The sequence below is a fragment of the Natator depressus genome, chromosome 4 (assembly GCF_965152275.1).
Source record: "Natator depressus isolate rNatDep1 chromosome 4, rNatDep2.hap1, whole genome shotgun sequence".
Lineage (NCBI taxonomy): Eukaryota > Metazoa > Chordata > Testudines > Cheloniidae > Natator > Natator depressus.
In genome coordinates this window covers 12192189-12207605 of record NC_134237.1, presented here as the reverse complement: position 1 = coordinate 12207605, position 15417 = coordinate 12192189, and the positions used below count along the sequence as shown (strand labels likewise).

The 15417-nt window shown below is 36.3% G+C and overlaps 1 protein-coding gene across 3 annotated transcripts in view; it reads right to left on the bottom strand.

Moving 5' to 3' along the window:
* ANKRD17 (ankyrin repeat domain 17) overlaps positions 1-15417 on the bottom strand; it is a 131660-nt gene that overhangs the window by 33928 nt on the left and 82315 nt on the right. For 2 of the 3 annotated variants that reach the window (XM_074950408.1, XM_074950406.1), the window contains exons 12-17: positions 14640-14767; positions 13787-13930; positions 12747-12849; positions 10412-11167; positions 2588-2736; positions 127-238 (exon numbers count right to left, since the gene is read on the bottom strand). In XM_074950408.1, coding sequence (XP_074806509.1) covers positions 127-238; positions 2588-2736; positions 10412-11167; positions 12747-12849; positions 13787-13930; positions 14640-14767 — 1392 coding nt within the window. The remainder of the gene's footprint in view (positions 1-126; positions 239-2587; positions 2737-10411; positions 11168-12746; positions 12850-13786; positions 13931-14639; positions 14768-15417) is intronic. The other variant, XM_074950407.1, reaches the window with a different exon arrangement.

Sequence of the window (15417 nt, the reverse complement as noted above, 5' to 3'; positions counted from 1 at the left end):
GTCTAAAATAAATGTAAAAGCATAAGTAATACCAGGTTCTAAGCATATAATTGTTTTGCTGCATTGTAAGATACCGGAGTTCATTCTAAATGGAACCCACATACACCAATATACTGAGATTCCTACCTTTTTTGTCCCGATGCTCAATATTAGCGCCTCTCTCTAGCAGTGTTTGTACTAATTCTTCATGGCCACCAGCACATGCAAGTGTCAATGCTGTGTCATGATTACTCTCCGTCTAAAAGAAAAAAATTACACATATTTCAAAATAGCAAAATACATTTTTCTTCATTTTAAAATTCCATGGTCATTACTGCATGAAGATTTAAATGTACCTCCTTTACAAGACAAATCTTTTAAAAGCCCAAGAAATGTTTTCAATAACTCTAGACATTTTTCTTGTGAAACTAACTATAATCTTCCTCAAATTAGATGTTAAGCTTCTAAATTCAGCTCTTTAAACAGGGCTTTTAATAAGCGTCTTCAAGAACTGTGATATATCATATTTTCTGCTAAACTGTTTAATCTTTAAAGGTCATAATGCCAGTCCTGCAATTTACACTCAAAATACAATATGCATTACAAATTGTTGCCGTCTAAGAAATGCATGGATTTGATTTTTAATTTTTACCCCCCATAGCAAATCTACAAATAAAAATTCATTCTCATCTTTATAGCTAGTATTTCTGAAGGAACTACAGCATTAGGCCTTAGCAGCTGGAAAGCCAACAGAGGGAGCACAAATGAATTGGCAGGATTTATTTCTGGAGCAGTGCTAACATTATTGATAAACATAATAGAAAGGTTGGGAAGGGAAACATGAGGGTTGAAGTAAGTGTTTGACAAAAAGAATAAGCATAAAGTTGACAGGCAAGTCGATTTTGATTTCTAGTTAATAAGAGAATGGATTAGCTAGGCCTAGTGCATGAAAAATTAAAAAACAAATGTTTCAAATTTTGTATTTACATTTTTGAAATCCAGGCCTATGAAGGTCCCTGTAACTTTTTTTTGGAGGGTGGGAGGTTTCCTTGATTTTAAGACCCAGAAAAAGGATGACTTGAGAGGCTTTAAATTGCCCTCCTCCATTTCCCCCAACCAAGAGTGAAATCTTGGCCCAAATGTCTAATTCAGCACAAAAAGTTCCTATGTTTCCTTATTAATAGGAAGGTAAGAACTCAAAAAGTTGACATTTCCCAGAAATGTGCCATCCACAACTGCTGACATTTTTAGCTCAGCTTAAAACATTATACTAAACAACTGCAATCCTGGGAGCAAGGAGAGGTGAAGTAAGCTGTGCAGCCAGACTCAAAGTACTGACACATTGTGAAGACTTTCATTTCTTCGAATCAACTACTTTTCACTGAAAAACAAATCCTTTATTGCAATAGTTCTCAAACTCTGGTCCCCAGGAAACATTCTGAGCCCTGCAATGAGGTTAAGTGATCAATCTTACGAGAAAGTCCATCAACTGCTAGAATTACAGAACCACTGCCTTATTAATAATGCCACAGAATGAGCTTACAAATTATCCTAAATTTTGATCACTGGTAAACTAAGTAGGTTATGTGAGCAAGAGCGCAGGATTAAAAGCGGTTCTTTTAAAATTTAAATTTTCCATGCTCCTGCTTTTAAAATTTTCTGATTTTTGTAGAATGCATCCACTGTCTCCAAGTAACCACTTATATATTTCCTGTTATTTCTAATTATCTACCATCTTGGTATGATGCACTCATTCATGACGATGACATTACCTGTCAGGCCCATATGGTGGAGTGATGTATGTTTCATCAAATCCTCCCAGTGCCTGGTTAAAGAATTATCAGCTTATTCAACGGTGTATATGTGCCAAAAAAGAAAAGCTGTGGTGTTTGATGCAATCTTTTACTGAGACTGTGACAGACTTTTAGATGGAACACTTTATAAAAGGCAGCAGCCATCCCTCTCTCTCTCTCTCTCTCTTTTAATTTCTACTCTGACAGCAAAACCTTCTAAGACATTAGAAAAAAAACCAGTTCCTGGCTGACATGTAGCAGAACAATGCAGCATAGGGCAGAGAGAACTAAAGTTTGGAACCAAGTTCTGTCTTCTGTTACCCAAGCTAGCAAGTACTGGGAATGCCACAGAGTTAGCACAATGTTAGCAATGGATCCCAATGGTTACAGAGACACTTATGTTGATTCGCACTAACCCTGCCAACCTAGGAGCCAGGCTGACGGGTTGTGAAGAGTTATTTTGCCTGCTGACTGGTAGAAAGCTGATGAAAAATATCTTGGGGTAAGATTCAAATATCTGTTAGATAACTGCAAGGATATTTCATCAGAAAATTTATCACTTAGTATCGCACAAACAAGAGAAAGTGAAAACTAAATGATCAGTCATCGAACAAAATGCCTCCTTTTTTCCCACCTGTTCTGTAGCCCAGATGAGAACACATTGCAATTGTCCTGTTGGATTACGCAGGATTTTATATTCCACGAAATCTAGAATGCAACTAAATATAAATCAGAATTGTTTACTGATTGTGACTCATTCATTATGTAGAAGCAAATACCTTCACCACAATTATGCCGCACTGATTCAGGCTTACCTGTGCATCAATATCTATGGCAGGGTAGATCGGTAGCATGGCTGAAGGAGAAATGATAGGACTTGGAGCTGGCGTCTGAGGTTGGGAGACAGAAGTTGCAATGCTATGGGTAGGAGTGTTTGACATTGCAGATGCTCTTCCACTCACTGCTGTTAAACAGAATGACTACATTTAGTAAAAGTAAAATTTATTCTTCAGATCTGTAACATCACAATAAGTGAACAATGAAATACCAGAAAAATCTTGAATGCTTCTTTATAAATTATTGTATTTTGAAAATATATCACGTTTAAACCTCTAATTTGTTGGCCTTAAGAACTCGGACAACTTAAAAACTAATTTAAGAAATAGACAGTATGAGAAATGTGTGAATATTAGGTTTGCGGCATTTTCTGAAAGCCACTTTTAGGGAAAAAATAGCACTTTTTCTGATCAGATACGTTATTCAAAGAGGTATACGATTAACTGACTCAAAAATTCCATGCCATTAAAAGAAGACTGGAGCATAGTCAGAATAATTAGGTACTTACAGCCATATATTTTGGCTAACTACAGGTCCTCGAGTTCATATTCCAATTACAAGGCACTAATGCAAAATAGCAACAGTGATCGTGTGGAAGCTCCTGATCAGTCAGAATTGACCAAATATAAACAACTATGTTACATGGGGGGAAAAAGATGAACATTTTTATAAAAATCATTTTGCCAATGTTATAGATTAAAAGTTCTGGCAAAGTAAAAAGAAAACCATCAATAAATACTATTTTTGCTATATCATATCAAAATGGCATTATTAGCATTTTGAATGCAATATTTTCCTAAAGAACCTTTTGCAGTCAAGATCTTCCAGTTTCTGGTAAAGCATCCTTTAAAATAATATGTTCTGTGTATACATTTTTAAAGGAATTAATGGATTTTTCTGTTCTCCTTTTTGATGTTAGTGAGGGTCTTTAGAATCTCACTGATTATATAAGAGAGCTATAAAAAGGAGGATATACAAAGTGCTGTCAAATGCACAAAGTAAAGGCTTTGGAAAAAAATTCAAGTATATTTTTTGAATAATCCTAAGTGTTATCTGTAGCTCCCGTAATCACAAAATTTAGAGAAATGCATTTTTCAAATTGATAGTGTTCCTTTACTACATACAATGGAGCAGCTATGCAGAAATATATAGTAACCCCTACTCTTAAAGTTTCTAACGTTTTAAAATTTGTTCTTTTAAGTGGGTTTAATAATTGGGAAAAGTGCTTGATCACCAGCCCTGCACACTGAAGTCCTTTATTCAGCAGTAACATCGTGGGCAGCAGTAATGCAACTTTCACCACAGCATCCCACCAACCTGACTGAGCCTCAGTCCAAAGAGGCCAATGTTTAATCTCTGTACTAACTCAATTCTTGGCCTTCTTGCTGAAACTGCCAACAAGGGAGACAGCAAATGTCAATTATGATAGAAACAAATGGAAGCCACAACTTATTCCATACAGACCCAATGAACAATCTTACCAGATAATAATGACTTCTGTTCACTATCAAACCAAGCTTTACTCATGAATTAGAGGTGGAAGTCTGTGCCAATCCCAAAGCCATCCAATTATTAGTTCTTTAACTTTCACCTAAATAGCTAAAGAATGGCAACGGGCATCTTTAATGAAGAGGAAATCAGTCTCCCATAGTACTTCATTACAAAGTTATCACTGGGTATGGACTCAATTACTGGCACAAGACTTGAACTCAAGATAATTTGGCCCAAAGTTGAGGTGCACCATATGACTGATTTCAAATTAAAGATAATATCAACACAAGAGAGTTGTGGTTTCAGGGAATTCTAGTTCAGGGAACATCATATCCAAAGGTTTCAGCCCAAGGTATTCATGTTCACCAGGAGTCTTTAAAAAATAAAACACTTAAAAGCAGCTCAGGTTCATTATCCCTATTATATCAAGATGTTCCGTAAAAAAAAGAATAGCTGAGGTTTGATTTAGAACAAAAACCAGGAAATTCAGAGTTAGATCTCTTGCTCCATTCTTTGTTCATTGTATCACAGCACATGTGGGTCAGATACCGAAGTTTTTCTAAAAGCCAGCAAAACAAGAACCCTGAACTCTGAATTTACTGCCTTTTATGGATTTAAAAAACAGAACTTCTCAAGCAGCGCAAAGTATTTTAATTCCTAAAGTTAAAAGACAATTTGGAAAAAGGTTTGATTCCCACCATATCAACATTTTATAAATGAACGATTTTTTTTGCCCAGTGGCACTGGGGGGGGGGGGGGGTACAGCGTAAAGTTACAAGAGACCGAGTACTCAAGCTTGCTGCAAGGTGATGGGAATCAATGAGAAGTAAGTAATCCACACACCAGAACAAGAAAGTTTCCAATGCTGAATGTAATACCATAAAAGTTTTCAAAGGGTCGTTAAGAATCATAATTTCCTCTTAAGAAAAAAAAAACAGTTCCAAGTTATGAAATCTTCAAAAGACATAAGAAGTTAGTATTGTGACCCACTACAAGAAAAAAGGCACGTTAGCTATTACAGCTGACACCACCAAGGTTGTTAGGCCTACAAATTGACTGATGTTGAGAATTATTATATTAAATTGTTTTTAATTTAAGCCATGTACCATTTTTCACACTATTGTTACTGCAGTGAGAATTTTTTTTTTTTAATAGAAAAACCAACACCCCTCTTCCCACAAGAAACTTCACGATAGAGTTCATAAATGAACGGTTTATACGCATGCTAACACAGTACACACATCAGTTTACAATTCTTACATTATTATTTCAAATCTGCTGCAGCAATAACTGAGAAAAATATATGGTTCATAGCTGTACAGTACATTTACTAAATGAAACAAAAGGTAAATGTGTTAATTTTTAGGTCTAACAATCATGAGGGTGGTACTCTAGGTGCCGAGAAAGCTCCTGATCAGGTTGAAATGGTCATTCAAGTGCATACCCCAAAAGGCAACCAACAAAAATCGTTTCATCTAAAGTGTTCTAACAAAGACTAAGAAGCATTCAATAAACTACAATGTCTTCATACTATCTTCCCAGCAGTGAACATGAGTACTTGGCCCACTTTAGTAAAGTTAAGAAATATTTTTAAATTAACTATTTTAATGAAGAGTTTTAACAACATAAAGGCACATTCTGTCATCATGAGCAAGCAAAACAAAATGAATTCCCTACCCACACCTCTTCTTTTTTTAAATTTTCTGACTGTGATGTGGTAAAGTACAGGTATCTGTTTCACTACTTAGGTGAACATCTACTGTAAGGCGACACACACTTCTTTCTCCTGTTGAGATGTAGGATTAAATTTTCAAAAGCATTAAATCTGATTTTCAAAAGTTACTTTTCAAAGTTACTTTGAAAGTTAATGAGTTAGGTTCTTAATCACTTTTGAAAGCAGCTCTTGGTGCTCTTGACAATTTTATTTGCCATGAAGACTGAAGGCACTGCAGTATTTCAATTTTTATATTTGATTTTCCTGTGTACTGCCATTAGGAGGTCTACTTAACTAATCTTTACATTGGACTCCTTTTTCAGATCTTAGATTTCCTCTGGACTTAAAGGGATGTTCCTTACAGTTGACATGTTTTCCCCACAAAAACACCAAGTTGTACACTTGTAAGATAAGTACTCCAAATATTGCAGGAGAGAAGTAAAAAAGAAAAAAGTTCACAAGTATAAGTAAGTAGAGTGAAGGTTGTGTAAGATAAAAATCTGTTTTAGAGCAATAGGCTCTTATCAAATAGTTCATTCGGAAGGTAAGCCTGACGTTTTAAAAAGGAATACATGCTCATATTTGAGAAATGTCAACGTTTATTTCTTTAAATAGCTAATATAATTGTCCCTCTTGACTCAGGGGATAATGCTATGCGCTTTTTTAATTTAGCAAGAAGGGGGACTCTTTTTGTGTCATAAGAATGATCATATTATTCATTCAGTTTCTTCAAAGTTTTGAAATTTTTTACACTACGCTGAACATTAGCAATTTTTTTAGTGGTGTTCTCATTACTGGGCACACAATGCTATTCTTGTGCAGTGAACGTCCCTTGCAAAGGTTGAGGCATTCTCTCGTGCTGCACTGCTTTAATTTGAGATGTGAGACTGACAGCCAGATTTTCATTTGCTTTTTCTCAAATGGATTTTAAAATTGTTTAAGATCTTAATGTGACGAATTTGGTTTTTTGCATTTCAGGGTTTTCCAAATATTCTAGTAGAAGAGTCAAGTTTTCTGAATTTAAGATTAAAAAAAGATGTTCCTAGAATACATTTTTATGGATCTTTGCACACAATTACATAGGTCACTATATGCCTGAAATAGTAACTAGAAGGCATGTTGTGACTATGAATTGGCAAATATAATACCACTCCTAAATATTAACAGATCTATCACATGGAGCCTGAGAATCCATAACACGTCAATGTTCCTTATTTTACATTTATATTAGTTCTTTTCAGGGGCTTTTTCCATGCAGTTTTCCAGCCTAAAAGGTAAAACAGATCACATTACATACATTTCTTTTCCTGCAGGAAGTCCATACCTTTTAGTCAATGGACCAATAAAAAATGTAATTAAGTTGTGTTTACTGTTCCTTTACGCAGCAACTCCCAGAGCACGCCATCAATACACACCAAGAATAATACAGATATCTGTATATTATATATAATGCTGATAGTGTAAATTAAAATGCTATGGAAGTAATTTTCTCTTTCCCATGGGAGTACATACTTCCAGGAGCATTTCTAGAAGTTACAAGAAATCTCAGGATTTTGACAAACTAGTCCAATCTAGAGTCTGTACTTACTGTGTAGCATTTGTCAAGTCATTTAATGTTTCCTATGACCCAATTTAGCCATTTGTGAACTGTAAATGCAACTTAATGATCTCATACGGATGTTTTGTGAAGCTTACATTTATTGTTTGTAAAGTGTTTTGAAACCCTTGACTGTACAATGTGTTAATTTGCTTCTCTTTTCTAAGGTGTTGAAGGCAACACTCAATATGGAAAACGGCAAGAAATCTCCCAATAGCAGAAGAAGAGAGCAGAAGTGCAACAAACATCTCCCAATAGCAGAAGGCAGGGAGGTGTAACAAATTAAAGAGGTACTGACTGAAACTGAAATGCTTATTAAAAATATACGTTTATAGTATTTACATGCTAATGAATTAACAGATTGCATATATAGCCTTAATAGCTAAAATGTGTTTATTTATAAGTAAACTGAAGTGATTCTTATTCATCAGGATCTGAACTCAAGATTCATCACAACAGCATGAGAGATAATGACATCAACATCTCAAGTGGAAGCAGGGAGGTGTCCTTCCTTGCCTTGTCAAACTCTTGCAGGATGAACAAGAACCCTGACCTCAGGTCCTAGAGTAGACAAGTAAAAACTAAATTTTCAAATACATTGTTTTTTACATTTGTCATTTTAAAAATTGACTACATATTCTGTTATTTCTAGTCTACTCCTGAGAAATGCTGAAGACCCAACAATTGCCATCAATAGCTGTGCGTATCTCTGATTTTTTCCATTGCTACCTTAATTTTAATTTCTCATTCAAAAAGGGGAAATTTTAAAAGTCTTTATCAGTTGACATTATAAAAATAGTTCCATTTTCAGCTGGTTCAAACTTAAAGTAATCAAGGTGAAAAACTGGTGACTTTCCATTTGATCAGACAAATGTCACAGACATGGTGAGCCAAATTAATTTCTGGTGTAACTCAAGTGACACCATCCCTGAGTCTTAGTAAGTCAAACATTCCATGGAGAGACACCATGAAATCTACGGGGTACACTGCAAATATGTTCTAGTTTGCCGAGTATTGTATTGAGCCAAATTCACCTCCAGTATTGTGGCAGCTTGAAATCAGACTTTGCAATTTAAATTGTACAGCATTTTTGAAGTTTACCTATTTGCACTACATGCACTTATTTACATATAAAAATGGGTTCTTTTTACATTAGTGGTTTAGTAATCTGAAATTTAATTTATACAAACTCAGACTAATCCTGAAAACCTTCCACACATGCAACTCTCAGACTTCATTGTACGTTGCAAACACACAGTTTGTAGAATTGGGACCTAAGAATGTGAAAAATATTTGATTCAGATGTAAAATTGTAAATAAATCTAGCCCTTCATAAAGGAAGTGTTCAGATAGTGCGCCCCCAAAATAGAATAATGAATCCTCAATATTTAAATGGTGTTACATGTAATTATATATCATAATATATTTAAAAATGTAAACTAAATTTAAGTTCTATTTAAATTCAGTACGTGTAATTACTGCTTAAAAGTTGTAACCATTTTATCTGACAGATGCACCAGCTGGTATTAGGTATCCCAGTATATCCAAATAAGGGAAATCTTCACATCTCCATTTTCTCATCAGGACAGAAGGAGAGAAATTGTCTCTTGAATGTTCAGTTTAACTTTTGCCTACTGATATTTTCAAACCTGGATGCCTAAGTTAAGCTCCTGAACAGCACACAGATTTTCAAAAGGTGCTGGGCTCCTGTAACTCCTATTGACCTCAGTGGAATTTGAGAGGGCTCCGCCATTCTGACGATCAAGCCACTATTTTGGAGCCTAATTTTAGGCACCCAGGTTTGAACATTTTAGCTTGAATATTTAAAAAAAAAAAAATTCACCAAATACTGTTTCTTCACTTCCCTACATGATAATGCTATTGTCATTTCTGCAATATGTTGATATAACATAACTTTACTCCTGTAGACTGAGATATCCTCGATTACCTCCACTGGCATGCTTCTCAAATGGCATGCCACGATAATTAGCACCATGTAATTAATATTTTTCTTAATTTAAGATTAATAAAGCTGTACTTATAATAAAGTTTTAATATATGCTGACCTCCCGCAAGGTAATTTAAAAGATTCAAGGGATACACAGGTTTACTGTAATAAAGGAATAGATTGAAAACTAATATTTCACTGACAAGTTGTGTAATTAACAAGGGGAGCAGCAAATGAAATGTAATTAGGATGCAGAACATCCTATAAGGAAATCAGCACTGCTAGCCTTCTATACTTCCGGTTGTATCTAAACCCTATCTTATTCTTAGTGCCCTGTTTAGTCCCCCTTCAAGAAAAATCTAATGTGTATGAAATGTCTTAATACTGGATTATTCTCATAGACAAGTTTTGAAAAATTTAAATTTGTTTGGATAAAGGTAAAGCAATTTTAATCTGTGTATTTCTTAACAATACATATAGGTTTATTTAAAATTTATTCCTACTTATTGCTCAATTCCTAAATAATTTAAGTTTAAATATGGCAGTTCTAATTCTACAATCAAATGCAGAAGGTCTATTTCAGATGGTCTTGCTTGGAGTACACTAGTTGATAGAAGACCTATTCCAAATATTAAATCTATTTCTTAACGAACACTGAAGAACAATGTGGTGCTCCACATCTAGAAATGGGCTGCAATAGTATCGTCGTTTCAACTGTGGCCAAAGCAACTATGCAAAATAAGATGGCATTTTGCACATACAGCATACCAACCTGTCAAACGGGAAATGGGTAGCAAAACCTCAAACGGGAGGTCAATCCTTCAAACTAAAAATGTTTACTTAAGACTACTTATACTGAACTATTATTCTAAAGCCCTAAGGACACGGATCAGTATACCAAAATCGTTCATTGTTATGGTAGTTAGAACAAAACCAAACCAAACCAAAAAAAAAAAAAAAAAAAAGAAAAGAAAAGAAAAGCAAGTTGATATACCCTCTACTAGCTGTAAGCAAATCATAAATTATACCTGCTCATAACAATATAAACCCACCTGCCATGATGTCATCCAGCGTGTCATTGAGGGTCTGAGCAGGGCTGGCTACCATTAACCCTTGCTGAGTTTCTGCCAGAATTCCTTGCCCCAGCCCTGCCAGCTGTGCTTGGCCCAACACTGGCTGTCCAACTATAACTCCTTGCAGTTCTGTAAGATTTGCGATGGACCCTGGAGGTAGGGAACCTGTTGCCAGAGGCAAAGCTTGTGGCATCGCCAGAGGCTGAATAGGTGCAAAGCCCATCTGCGCAGCAGTTTGCGGAGGATCATCCTTGAGCAAGATGGGGTCCACCTGCTGTAATCGTGCATAGTCCCCCTCTGAAAGTTGTTCTCCAACCCCAACAGGAGTCAGTAGTCCCAGATGCTGGCAAGACTGCTGTTGCTGCTGCTGCTGAAGCTGAATTCTTTGCGCTTTAACCTCTAGATATTGCTTTTTTAGCTGCTGCTGTGTTTTCAGTTGTAACTCTCGCTCTACTTTCTGCAGTTCCTCCAAAATCTTTTGTTTCTTCTGAATTTGTTCCTCTCTCGTTTTGTTCAATTCCTCAATCTTCTCCTTGGTAAGCTGATCAGCATGTGCCAATTCCAAGGACTGCAGTTGAGCATTTTTTTCTATGGCTTCTTTTATCCTCTGCTCAAGCTCTGTTAACTTGCCCTGAGCCTCTTCTACAATGCTCTCTGGAGACTGATTGGTGATGTAACCCTGTACATCCTGGTTGTTTGCTGGCAAATGGCTGCTGGACTTTTGTTTAGAAGCAGCTGTGTGAAAAAGAAACCCCCTCAGAACCAATGGAAGTGCACATGAATGGCATCCTCATTACAGAGCTACTGTTTGGACATCTAATGGCCAACAGTTAGGCACCAAGGTACTGTACCCATAGAAGGTGAAAGTGTACAGTAAGACCCTTATGAAGAAAACCATATCTTGCACGTTATGATAAATATTAATTCAGAGGTTAGCCTTCAAATTTAACAGTGGATTACTATACATAATGTAGAACAGTTTTGTAAATTATTTTTAAGGTATTTGATCCAACAATAGTTACATGTCTGTGACAAGAAAATGATTGCCTCAAGATGTGTGGTATGCAAGTGGCATAATTAGATATACAAAAAAGAAAGGGAAGGAGATACTATCCCTAGACCTGTTTTGTGTTTTGAGATGGTATCAAGTCATAAATGCATGAAAAAAGCCAAGAAACCAAGCCAAACTTATTTGATGGGTAGGGTTTTTGTTTGTTTGAAGAATTAGCTTTGTAAATCTGCCTTGGTAGATTTAAAAAGGTGCTAATCTAATTAGGAATATTTAATCCCTTCACACTGGGAGTCCAGCTATATTAGCTTGACATTCAGTACTAGACCCAATATTAAAGCATTAAAATACAAACTAATATGTTCTGATTGGACAGTTATTGTGTTTAGGTGTTCCACACAGAAGACATGAATTTGCGTACGTTCAACCCAACTCCCTAATCAGGAGAGGGAAAGAATTCAGTCTTCAAGTAAGAAAGGACAGTGCTCTGTGTAGTCCAACCGATTTATAGTGAACAAGTCCATAGTGATTAAGCCAACACTATACCATCTAAATGTTATAAGGAAAAGTGATTAATGGTTCAGAATGGAAGGGAAATTAAGACACAGTATTTCTAACTGTGGAAGGACCCATTTTCTTCCAGCAGAACTTAAACTGTAAAGTATTACAAGCATATACACAGTATATATTTTATTACACACACACACACACACACACACACGTGACCTACTGGTGGTCCTTGATAGAAAAAATATTCTGGAGATCCTTTATCTATAAAATTTTTGCTGCACTTTTACATAATGTTTCAAAAATGGATACCAAATTTACACTGAGTTCAACTACTTCGCAAAGAGGACCCAAGTCACATTTTACAGCACAAAATCAAGAAATTCTGCTTTTAAATATAGTCAAATCTGTACCTAGACTACTATCTTAAGGAGATGTAAATTCCAAACCAGCTACAATATTACTGATAACTGTGATCAATGACAATTCTTTCAAAGTTTTAACTATTCGATACTGGTTGACAACTGACATTTCACATTAATCTAGCAAAACCACACATTATGTAAGATTTTTAGAGAGGCACATTTCTTGAAAAATTCCAATTTAAAGAAGTTAGATGGATATTTAGTCTTTAATGTGGGTGAAAACAGTCCTTACAAAAATTAAATTAATTCCCTTGACTGATTCCAGAAACGATTATTGTCTGCAGGAACTTGTCAACTAAAATAAAATTGAAAGCAACCCTAAATCTTCTACCTAGATAGGATGTTTAAAGTAAGCTGCAAAGCTACAACTGACCTTTATTTCTGATGGGAAGGGTTGTGGCGACATTGGCAGGGGGTTTGTCAGGCTCCTGGGGTGGGACGACCATGGGCAGTGCCTGCACTGGTACACGAGGAGCCTAAAACATTGGACACTAATAGATTACATTTCTTTTCGTCCTATATGCTTAATGAGATGTTATACTTCAATAAATATTAACAAAATGGTCACTGTTACAAAAGTGGCATGCATAACAAACAGTATTTGATATAACACCTTTTGAAATGTTGAGTTCAGTGCCAAGAGCTGTTAACAGTTCCAGACTATTATTCATATGGGTCCTAAGCACTTCACATTCTTAGGCCATGTCTACACTAGCAAGCTTACAGTGGCATAGCTGTACTGATACAGCTGTGCCGCTGTAAAATCACTCATGTAGCCGCTCTATGCCAACAGGAGAGAGCTCTCTGTAGACATCATAAAACCACCTAAACGATCAGAAGTAGCTATGTTGGCAGGAGACGCTCTCCCGCCGACATAGCACTGTGCACACGAGCACTTATGCCGATTAAAAATATGTCGCTTAGTGTGAGCTTTTTCACACGCCTGAGCGATATAAGTTTTGTTGACATAAGGGGGAGTGCAGACATGGCCTTAGTATAAACAACAAACATTCTAACAATTTCATCATCATGAACATGGTAACCCATAATAAATCTGCAGTGCAAATTTAAGCCACAGTTGGCTGCAAATGAAGGTTAAAAGAGCACTTCTTACTCAAGTGTTTTCGACTGTTGAGATTTTCTTCCTCATTGTTTTTTCAGTAAAATTGACAGATCAAGAGGAAAAAGGCAAAGAATTACCCAGTAACGCCTCCAAAGGATTTTCAGTTTACACTTCAAATTGTGGCATCTTTTCAAAAAAGCTCATCTAGTAACCTACAAAATGTGCTAAACCTATGTTTCCAGATATTTTTCATAACTTTAGGGCATATTTTAGTACCTTAACTTTCAGCAAACTAAGTATGAACACACAGAAAAATGAAATAAAACCCTGTATTAGCTCTTGAATCTTACCCTATTTAAATCATGGGATGGTGGGGTCAGCTGGGTGGCATCAGGTGCAGGAGCAGAAAGCAAGTTATTTGGATAATCCAGCAGGTAGCAAACCACGCTAGTATGACCACCTTTAGCTGCCTCTATCAACATAGTTGAACCATCCTAAAGAGAAAAGTAGCACACTACTTTAGAAAACCATGTGTATGAGAAACTTATTTTATTAATTATTTATTATAATTAATTTTATTAATTATTTTAATTTTACATTTTTACAAGTGTATCTTTAAACACAAAGGCATTAACATTATGAAACTATGAGAATTACACAGCAAGTTCAGTCTAATTTCTTGGTGCAAGAATTCATGACTTCCTGTGGCTAATACACTCACTCTCCCTCAAACAATGCTATACACTTAGGGCTTGCCTTCACTACCACGCTAAATCAGAGCCGCTGCACCGATTCAGCTGCGCTGATTTATCATGTCTGGTGAAGACACACTGCGTCGATGGGAGAGCGCTTTCCCGTCGACGTAATTACTCCACCGCAACGAGAGGCGGAAGTAGGTTAGCGGAAGAGCATCTAAGTTGATGTAAGTTACATTGCTCAAGGGGGTGGTTTTTCACACCCCTGAGAGATGTAACTAACATCAACTTAGGCGGTAGTGTAGACAAGCCCTTAGTGGCAAGGGTTCTCTTGGATGATAAGGATTTCATTTAGCACTATCCACATTTATAATTTTGAGAGTGATTGCTATAAACTTTCATTACAAGTATGTCAGTTTATTTAGCCAGTCCCTGCATTTATTTGAAACAGTAACCATAAGATTAGTTCAGAAGACAAGGAAAACATACAAATGCTAAAAATACTTACTTTCAGTCGGTGTGTAGGATCAGCTCCATGAGCCAGCAGTAATTCCACAACTGCCAAGTGACCTCCAGCACAGGCCAGCGACAATACTGTATGATCATTGTTAGCTGTGGTCCTATTCACGTTTGCTCCTTCAGTGCAGGAGGGGGAAGAAAGAAGGATGGTGGGAGAAGAAATCACTTCATAAAAAGATGAACTGTAACACTTGTCTTTCACCCATTCCTGTTCTGGAATCAATACTTAATTCCACATATATTAGACTAATATGAAACAGCAGCTTTAAAAATAATTAAATGCATAAATCAACTTCAAATGTATTTGATGGCCAGAAATGTTAGGAACAGACACACTGACTGTTACATAATATAGTACTGTATTCAGCAAATTTGACAATATGAAGTTTTATAATTGTTAAACACAAAAGTCTCATCAGCTACATAATGGATCAGAAATGTTACTTTTACTAAAAAATACAGGGAAGATAGCATAAACATTAACATTCCCAGCCAAGAATGTGAATGTGTCTATATTACATGCATGGACCTAATGTGATTGTGTATGTGATGCCGTTATTCAAGATCTGCCAGCAATTTTGTTGTCATAGTGCCTCACTTTATGACTGACTTGCTGCACAAGCCCTTCCTAGTCACTGGCAAGCAGCGACTAATTCCAGCTGTGCCTTCTCCCATTCACATTGGCGAAGGGATGATAATGGGGCAGGACTAGGGACAGTAGGCCAGTCAGATTCCACACGAGGAGGAGAGGAAAACTTGTAACTGTA